The 10,696-nt window shown below is 38.3% G+C and overlaps 1 protein-coding gene across 10 annotated transcripts in view; it reads left to right on the forward strand.

Annotated features, from left to right (window-relative positions):
- LOC109425837 (putative polypeptide N-acetylgalactosaminyltransferase 9) overlaps positions 1-10,696 on the forward strand; it is a 278,116-nt gene extending 267,420 nt beyond the window's left edge. For 7 of the 10 annotated variants that reach the window (XM_062856750.1, XM_062856749.1, XM_062856752.1 and 4 more), the window contains 2 exons: positions 8,177-8,212; positions 8,362-10,696. In XM_062856750.1, coding sequence (XP_062712734.1) covers positions 8,177-8,212; positions 8,362-8,631 — 306 coding nt within the window. In that variant the 3' untranslated portion in view covers positions 8,632-10,696. The remainder of the gene's footprint in view (positions 1-8,176; positions 8,213-8,361) is intronic. The other 3 variants (XM_062856756.1, XM_062856757.1, XM_062856758.1) reach the window with 1 other exon arrangement.

The raw sequence follows: 10,696 nt of genomic DNA on the forward strand, positions 1-10,696 counted from the left end.
TATTACATCACCATCGTGATTTATCTCTTATTTCTTATATCTATCTTATCTCTCATTTCTCATCTCTGAACTTTCATCTCTCATTTCTCACCTATCATCGCTCATCATTCATCTCTCATCTCTTATTTATCATATTTTATCTGTAATCTCTCATTTCTCATCTTTCATCATCTTCTCTCATCTTTTATCTCATCACCACCATCATCATCTTATTATCATCAACTCTCACCTCTCATTTACCATCACTCATCTTTCGTCCCTCATCTGTCACCTCTCATCTCTCATCGCCATCATCATCATCATCATCATCAACAACATCTCTTCTCATCATCATCTCTAATCTCCCATCCTTTACCTCACATCTCTCATCTATCATCATTATCAATCATCACCATCGTAATCATCCTCATTCCCAACCACCGTCCTTACCACATTTTGCAAGATCTTTTCACATCTGTTTTTAACCTTCAGCACAGTAATGCTGATCTCATCTCTCATCTTCATCATCTTTCATCTCTCGTCGTCATCGTCTCTCATCTCTTACCTCTCGTTTGTCATCTCTAATCTCTCATCTCACATCTCGCATCCTTCACCTCTCTCTTCTTTCTTCACCATCGTGTCTCATTTTTTTTTATCTCTCATCTCTCTTCTCTAATCTTTGATCATCATCTCTCATCTCTTATCTTTCATCATCATCTCATATCCCTCAACCCTTACCTCTCATATATAATCTCTCATCCATCATCTCTCCTTTATAATCTCTCACGTGTCCTCTCATCTCTCCACATCATCATCTCTCGTCATTATTTTTATCGTCATCAGCCTACCCTCTCGGGGAAATCCACTTTTTACTATGGTATACCTTCCCAGGGGAATTCACCACTGGTTTACCCTCTCGGGGGAATTCACCGTCAGCTTACCCTCTCGGGGGAATTCGCTTTTTTATGGCTTCTCCACAGCTGGACCAAGTACAACTTTTCTTTGCAAAACAGCTACAATGCAAAGGTTACTAATACTGTTTCGGGTTTGTGTGCGCAGAATATTTTAGGATTCATACTTCAACCTAGCTTCTTCCGGTATACATCGTGTGTCCTCCATGTAATATCTCAGAAATTAATCCGGAACATTCTATAAGGTTAACTCCAATAATTTCTACACGGACTTTTTTTCTAGGGATCTTTGCAGACAGTTGTCTATGGGTTTCTCTAAGTATTCAGCATTTTTTTTTAATTCGTCCACAGAAATCTCCAATAATATTTTCAGAAAATCTTTCATGAATTTATTTAAAGAATTTCTCCATGAATTTTCCTATTAATTCCTAAGTGTTCTTTTTCTAGAATATCCACCAAAGGTTTCCCGAGAAATTTTTCCTTGAAGTACTTAAGAAATTCCTCCTGGGATTTCTTCAAGAATTTTCCTGGGATTTCTTCGGATATTCTTACAGAGATTCATTCAAAAGTACATTCTAAAATTGTTACATGGATTCTTCTGAAGACTTCTTCAGAAATTCTTTCACGGTTTATCTCAGAGAAATTCATGCTGGGATTTCTTCTGAAACTCTTCTGAGGATATATTTTTATCTCCAGCGACTTTTTCGGAATATTATGGATTACTACAGAAATTTCAGGAAGGTTTTTTTTTATTAGTGTGTATTTTAACACTTGGCTAATTCTACACTTGAAATTTCAGGAAGGAAATTTTTTGTAAAAGTTCATCTATGAAGTTTTTAGAAAATCGTCCGAAAAATTCTTGACAAAGCCTACAGGGATTGCTTCGGAAATTCTTCCCAAGGGTCATCCAAGAATTCTTTGAGAATTTCTTAAGTGATTTCTTCTGAAATTTCACGAAGATATTAAAAAAAAAAGTTTCTCTTTCGATTTCATCAGGAATATCTCCTGCGATGTCTTGAGCGATCCCGGCAGAATTTGTTCAGCAATTTCTCCAGGAGCTCTCCGATGTTATTCCAGGAATTACACAAAATTACTGAGAAATTCTTAAAAAAAATTCCTGAAGGAATTTCATAGAAATCTCTGAAGGAATTTGTAAGAAAACCTCCAAGGGTTGTCTCTAGAAATCCCTTAAAACTCCGAGAGACACCTTAGGAAGCTTTGAAATACCTAGAAGATTATCTGGAGAAATACCTCGAGATACCTACATAATTCTAAAAAAAAACTTGAGAAACTAATAAAGGAACTCTGCAAGTAATTTCAAGGGAAAAATGCTTGAGAGAAATATCTGTAGGAATTTTTAAAAATTGTCTGCAGAAATTGCAGACAAAGGTTCTCGTGAAATTCTTGAAGAAATTTCTCAGTCAATTTCTGAGGAGTTTTCGAAGGAATTCTATAAAAAACTCCTGGAGACATCTTAGAAAAAATTTTGATACAATTTCGGGAGGGTTTTGTCCACACAAATCTCTAACCAATTAGGTGGAGAATTTGTTGAAGGAAATCCCGCATAACATTAAAAAGAAAAACTCGATGGAATTCTTTAGCGAACCACGAAAGAAAAAAATAGATTAATTTTTGAAGAAAGCTTTGAAATAATGCCTCGAAGAACTGGAGAACCCTCGGCAAATATTCATAGAAAAATAATCTAAAAAAAAACTCTGAAGGTCCGGATAAGTCCAAAGTAATGCCTGGCGAAATAACTGAAGGAACTTCCAGAAAAATCTGTCGAGAATTTTCTAGAGGAATTCCTGAATAAATGGAGTAATACCTAAAGAAAATTGTAAAGAAATAAAAGTTTTTGAAAAAAATTCTGGAAAAAAAATCTGAATTTCCTAAGAAAAACCCTAAAGGAATTTTTGAAAGAATCTCCAAATCTTTGTGAAAAAATCTCATGGAATTGCATCTTTTGAAGAATCATTTGGAGGAATTCCTGGTGAAACCCCTGCTGAAACCCCCGGAGAAATTCGTGGAAGAATTTCTTGAGAAATTTTTTAAAGCATTTTTAGAGAAATCTCGAAGATAATATCCTGAAAAAAAATCTGACAATATTTCTGGAGGAATTCCTGAAGAAAGGTTTGAGAAATACAAGCATGAAATTACGTAGCAATCCTTGAAGGGTTTTCCTATAGATTCCCTTGAGAAATCCCAGCAAGAATTTCGGATGAATGATTTGAAGAAACCTGTGGATCAGTTTCAAGATGAATCTTTTGATAAATTTCTTGAGAAACTCCTGAAGAAGTGCCAAGATAATTCATGGAGAAATTCCTGAAAGAATCTCTCGAGGATACTAAGAGGAATCTTTAGAGGGATACCTGCTAAAATCATTTAAAGAATTCCTGAGAGAGTCTTCTTTCTGTAAACATTTCAGAATTATTTTAATACATCCTAAAAGAAACCTCAAAGGGATTCTGGCGATGTCCATGGAATAAATCTAGGAAAAATTTCAAGATACTTTGAAGAATACTCTTGAAAACTCATAAAAGGAATTTCAGTTAGCATGTTACTAAACTATCCCGATAATTACAGAAAAACCCTAGTAAATCTACCTAGTGGTACTGGCGCCTTTCTCGTGCCTTCGAAAATCCATTTCAACAAAACTCAAGTGACACGAGGTGAATTTTATGTTGCTAAAATGGGGTGTTGCCAAAATTGGTAAAAAAATGTGGTTTTACAACTTTTATGCGTTATTTTGACTTATATTATCAATATGGACTATTCACAAGTTACAAAACCGCTCCTCTTAGGTGACGTTCATAAATTACGTCATGATTTAAAAAACTGTCGTTTTTGAAAACTTAATGAATTTATATTTTTCCCAAAGCTAAAAATATGTATTTAAGATGATTTTGCGATAAAAATTTTTTGTCAAAAATTTGTGTTGCCAAACTGTATAGCACTTTGATATGTTTAACAAAAATCCATTTTATGGCACCAGAAATCATATCGCTTATATGGTTTTTTATGTTTGAGCCTCAAAATGTTAAGAAAAAACCGCTATCTTGAATTTTGAACCGAAATCTTGGATTTTAGACCGCCATATTGGATATTCCGGTCGCCATTTTTGGGCTCCGGACATCTTCCCCATACCAAATATACCCATATTGCATGATTTTAGGGCCTAAAACTCCATTGAACAGCCGTCATCTTGAATTTTGAACCGCCATCTTGAATTTTGAGCTGCCATCTTGGATATTTTGGTCGTCATTTTTGGACTCCGGATATCTTCCCCATACCAAATATATCCTACCCATATTGCATGGTTTTAGGGCCTAAAACTCCATTTAACAGCAGACATCTTGAATTTTGAACCGCCATCTTGAATTTTGAGCTGCCAGCTTGGATATACTGGTCGTAATTTTTGGAGTCCAGACATCTTCCCCATACAAAATATACCCTTATTGCATTGTTTTAGGGCCTAATACTACATTAAAAGTCGCCATCTTGAATTTTAGACCGCCATCTTGGATATTCTGGACGCCATGTTTGGACTCCGTACATCTTCCCCATTCCAAATATATACATGTTGCAAGGGTTTAGGGCCTTAAACTCCATTGAACAACCGCCATCTTGAATGTTGAGCCGCCATCTTGGATTTTAGACTGCCACCTTGGATATTCTGACTGCCATTTTTGGACTCCAGACATCTTCCCCATACCAAATATACCCGTGTTGCATGGTTTTAGGGTCACAAACTATATTAAATAGCCGCCATCTTGAATTCGGAGCCGCCATCTTGGATTTTAGACCACCGTCTTGGATATTCTGACCGCTATTTTTGGACTCCGGAAATCATTGCATGGTCTAGGGCCTAAAACTCCTTTAAACGCCGCCATCTTGAATTTTGAGCCGCCATCTTGGATTTAAGACCGCCATCTTGGATATTCTGGTCGCCACGTTTGGACTCCGGACATCTTCTCCATACCAAATATACCCACATTGCATGGTATGGGACCTAAAACGCCATTAGAGCCGCCATCTTGAATTTGGAGCCACCATCTTGATTTTAGTCCGCCATCTTGGATATTCTGGCCGCCATTTTGGGACTCCGGACATCTCTATACAAAATATACCCATATTACATGGTTTTAAAGCCTAATACTCCATTAAAAAGCAGCCATCTTGAATTTGGAGCCGCCATTTTGGATTTGAGACCGCTATCTTGGATATTGTGGTGGCCATTTCTTTGTTCCATTTCTTCTTCCTCATACCAAATATACCCATATTGCATGGTTTAGAACCAAAATTTTCAACCGCCATCTTGGTTTTTAGACCGCCATCTTGGATATTCTGGTCGCCATCTTGAATATTGGGCCGATACTGGGGGTTTTCTGGTCTCCAGTATTAATATCCGCACAAAAATCGTCAACCATGCTAAAGGTCACAACAATCGGCACAGCTGGATGTGTCGCATGATGGGGCTTGGTTCAGTTTTTTTATATGACCAGTTCCACCGGTGCTGGTCCGGATCACTAAAATGGCCATAACTCCGGAACGCCTTGACCGATCCTAACCATTTTCAATACCAAACAATGCGGTGAAATACCGGTTCGATTCGTGCTAAAATCCGTAAAATCGGTCGATGGGAAGTGCCTTAAAAGTGAGTGACCTTTTTTTTGTACACAGACACACATACACACATACAGACATCATCTCAATTCGTCGAACTGAGTTGATTGGTATATGTGACTTGACCCTCCGAGCCTTCTATCGAAAATTCGTTTTTTGAGTGAACATATAGCCTTTCAGTACACTTTGGTGTACGAGAAAGGCAACAATAGGGTAAATAATAATGGATAGAGGGGTTTTCCCGGAATAATTCTTAGCCAGGCACAATAGTTAAGTCATTTCCATGGCGCGTACCAGCATTGGGGGCGCTGAAATTTTGATACATTGAGTAACCAGCTTTTATTTTACCATGCCAGCACTGGTCCAAACAATGCACTTCGTTTTTTTCCTGTCACAAATTGGTATTCTTGAATCCGGAATTCTTTATTACACCAACAAACTTATCCTAAAAATTACTGACAATTCTCAGGTCATTTTGACAGGTGTAATATGAGCAAGAAAAGGACGGCAACACGATCGATAAAGAAGAATATATGATCCGTCTTTTTCGTGCATGTGTGTGGTCTGTCAAAATGACCTGAGAAGTGTCAAACATTTTCATGGCTAGCTTTGTTGGTGTAATGAAGAATACTCGAAAATCTGCAAAGAAAAAACAATCACCAGCGCGAAAAAATCTGACAAGCACATAAAAGCCTGGTCAAGGCCTACTTACCGAGTACGAAATAATAAAACACTCACAAAAGTTTAATGTTGGAAAACTTTCCAAAATTCCACTATGGCGAAATAGGGAATCACTATCACATCGTGTTGCGTTTTAACTAAAAGCTATACCGTCTACCCCCGTTGGTTTGAACGACATCTCATGCAAATCAACGGGGTTCATTTTCTAATTTGAACTTCTAGTAACCATGTTGGAATCGAAAAACACACTGATGGTAACCCTTTTTGCTGCTTTGTTTTGATTCTGCGTTCCGTTTCACCCCGTTCCATGAGCAGAATGACGTTTGAACCATTTTTAGTTTGAACGACGTGCAGATCAGCGGGGGTCAAATTAAAAAGTGTTCAGATTAGATGCGGTCAAACCAACGAGGGTAGACGGTACACCATTACCATTAATATGCCGTTTGCGAAACACACTGGGAAAATAAAAACATGTTCAAACGGAATCGGTACACACGGTAGTCAACGAATGTCATCGCTTCGCGATGGCCGCTCCTATTGTGATTGTACCGAACGATGTGCAGGCGACCCCCGTATGGATAGTCAAACAATGCAAGAGCAACGCGGCCACAGCCCAAGAAACTTTGATCCCGACCAATCAACGGATGTACGAGCAGTACGGAGCGTCATGGAGTGTGGCTAATTGTACACATTCCAACCAACCGCTGGACCTGCTGTCTCTCTTATTCTACACCACATGTATGAGTATTTGGATAACTAGTTCTTATAGTGTGAACAACTTCAGGAAAACCATCGAAATGCAGCTGTCCTGTGGGAAGGAACGAGTCACCCTTTCGTTCACGCTTGATGAAGAGCATCTCTGTGTGGACGTGGCCGTCGAAGGAGTTTTCCTCGACTACTTCGATTGTGGCCTGCTACGGTCACTACGGCAGGGAAGCTCCTACACTTTGGCCGTGCGAGAGGGTCACAGTATGGATATCGCTCAAGTTTGTGGGGACGAACGTTTCTACAACTCGAAGCTGGCCTTGAAAAGAGTAAATCGATCGATTGGTATTGAGGAAACATGCACATGTGGAAACGTTAGTAGCTTCAGGGACTTTTGGAAACATATCAAACAGTGTAGCAGGGGACCGCACCGAGGAGTTGTTTACGGAGCGGATCGTTATCTATTAACTTTGATTGAGTTAGCGATAATTGTTATTCTGATTATTGTTGTCGTGAATTTTCTCGGGTGTTGAAGCTCAAGGTATGATATGGTTTCAATCCAATGATATTATGACAAAAAGTCAATGAATGACAGATATTCATGTTGTATTCAAAATAAAATGTAATAAACAAATGTAAATCTGCGAAATCATTTCACCTTTGTCATCAAAGTATGCCACTTGACTAACCATTTCAGTTACACCCATTTGCATCCAAGTAGACATGCTTTCACTAAAACCTTCTCATGACAGCATCACCTAACCTTAAACAACTAGAGTCAATATTTTCACATCACTGACTGCATTCAACCATCAGTTTCATCACATCACTCTCAAGAACACTTTCGACCTGACAAAAAAAACGTGTCATTTGACAAATCGCAAACTTCATTTCAATTCCCTGAACGTCACATGTACAAAATTTACCCTGCCGAAATAATCGCTTTCTAATCCTCTTTTCAGAAAGTGCGTAAGTTTTTTTTTTGTATTTTTGGTTTCCTTCGGTAGGGTCGGATGACGCGGAATAAAGTGTGTGGTGATGATGGGTAACAGATTCCTGTAAATATGTTAAATTTTCCCCGTAGTAGAAACTGCTTATTTCTGTAACACTCGAAAAAAAAAACAAACGCGCAGTGATGTCTATCAGTATCTGTTTGTGAACGTCACATATGTTGCACTGTTTTTGTCACGTGATCGGTCATGTAAAACTCGATTCGAAACCCAATTGGACGCATTGGAAACACAAAATTTCTCACGAAATTACCCTTACACTTGCAGGGATGGTCACACACACTAGACATTACTAGCACACAAGTATGTATCACCTGGAAATTGTTGTTGAAACAGACACTGATAGACGTCACTGACGTTTACACTGCAAAAGTTTTTTGAACGTTCCCCCTAACTAATCCCATGCTCTACTAACGCCATCTTTGTTGTTGTTCCCGTTCCGGAAAAAAAAGTACTGGATGCTGAGCAAAACGGGCGAAATCCGCCGGGACGAGGCCTGCCTGGACTACGCCGGCCAGGACGTGATACTGTACCCGTGCCACGGCTCCAAGGGCAATCAGTACTGGAACTACTCGCCGGATTCGCACCTGCTGCGGCATGGATCGTCGGACAAGTGCTTGGCCATCAACGAGAGCAAGCAGAAACTCATCATGGCCGACTGCGATTCGTCGGTGGAGGCGCAAAAGTGGCAGTTCCAGAACTACGATCGCAGCAAGCTGTGAGTTCGCCCATGGGTGAACGTCATCGATGGATGAACAATAGAATTTGCCAAGGTGTATAAAAATGCGACGGGAAAGTGGATAGAAACAAAATGGCGCAATAGGTAATCGATTTATATTGTTTTTATTCCCCACGCGCATGGCTGAGTCCAGAGTCCTAGTTAGTTGAATGATTTTAATGTGATTTTTGCGTTAATTTATTGTTAGATACAGAGAAATTGTAGAAGAAAACTCCTCGTTGAAGGTTTCCTCCGACTAAGAACCAAACAATAACGAGGTGGAATACTATTATGTTCGCTCCATTCCAAGTAAAAATAAGCAAACTGCCATATCTTCCCGACCAGCAACTTGAACCACAACCTTCCTGTTTTTTTTAGTTTACGTACCTATCTTAAACGAAAGATTTCATATTTTGCTCGCATGCTTGCGTTTTCGCACAAAATGACAATCGCAAATCTGTAATTCCTGTAAATTTCGTTCTTCCATTGATTTCTATTTTTGTGCGCTCGTCGGCACAAACCAATCAGAGATCTACGCCTGCTACGATTCTGTTCTTTAGTCATGGCCTACTTCTAGGCTTGAAACTTGTATCGGTAATAATTTTGACACATAAAAACAGTTGTAATAGTGGATCGGTCAAATTGGCCAGAAGTTGTATTGAAAACACTTTACTACTGACTATGCTGACAAATAAAGTCCTTACTTGAAACTGAAATTACTGAAGCTACGTGTCCAGATTATAGCAGTTACAGGCTTTATTTTCCTTGCTTATCCTTATCACTTTTGTTTGGTCTTTTTCCCGGAATGGATATCGAAAAAGTTGCTCAAATCACGGTGGAACTAAGCAGAAACGGAAACCCTATACATTCCAATCAAGTACCACACTACCCAACATCACATAAACAAATAAGAAGAAGGAAAAAAACAACAAAGTAAGCCAAACTTGATAGTCGAAAGAGATAGAGACAGCACACTTTAAAACTGACAGCTGACAGCTGCCACACCGCCGGCCACGGCTGAACACCGTTCAAACATATCAAAGTACGACATGCAGAATGAAATACGAACATTTAGGAAGAAAGCGAGTTTGCCATAGATGAACTGATTTTCTCCGAGCTTTCGTTGAATTTTAACTTATATACTTATCGAAAAAAAAACCGTAAGCATACACACATACACAACACAAACAAACTGACATATCCAAGCGGTGGGAGCGAGAGGAAACGAAAGAGAATGCAATTCTTCCCATTGATAATTTTTAAAAAGTAACTCCATCACAAGAGACTATCGAACTGTTTACTTATACAATACTAATTGTTTTATTTCTACAGTTGTAATTAAGGACCCTAGGAATGTGATTCGTTTTCTTTGTTCTATTCCTGCAATCAACCGAGAAAAATAAAGAAAATACGAGATTGAAACAAACACAAGGAAAAAAACAGTAAATTCCTTGATCAAAAATTGAAACAAGAATGCGTTTTGAGAAGTTCGTGTGGTTCGATCGTGGATCGCCAGATGTCTGGGCTGTGTAGGGTGTGAAAGAGAGAAAGAGAGAGTTGGAACGAATGAGCGTATTTCTACATGTGCCTTGTAAATTATTATTATTATTAATATTATATCATATCCGTAAACAGTTGTAGAACGAAACACAGACGTAAGAAGTCTATCAATTAAAAAAAACATAACTGACCTACAAGCAAGCATGTTGTTTCTCCAAAACGGAAGCTAAAAACAAGAAAGTGGAAGTAAAACAAGTTGATCTTACATTGTAGTTATACAAAGACAAACAAGTAAAACAATTATCAAAAAAACTTCTCCTATTATATCTTGCAAAAAAAAAATGCGATAGGTACAAGATACTTGTGTAAATACATATCCTCGGTTTAATTTTAAGTCAAAAGAAGAAAAAAAAGATAAAGTGTAAACAAATTAATTCTACGGAAAACTCTTCGCTGCAATAACAAACATTGATACAAGAAAAAAGAAAGAGAAAGTACACCCTATGGAAACAAAACAATTTAGCGCGTAATGATGCAATTATAGAATAAAGAAAACACATTACGATGAA

Source organism: Aedes albopictus, chromosome 3 (assembly GCF_035046485.1).
Source record: "Aedes albopictus strain Foshan chromosome 3, AalbF5, whole genome shotgun sequence".
NCBI classification, from domain to species: Eukaryota; Metazoa; Arthropoda; class Insecta; order Diptera; family Culicidae; genus Aedes; species Aedes albopictus.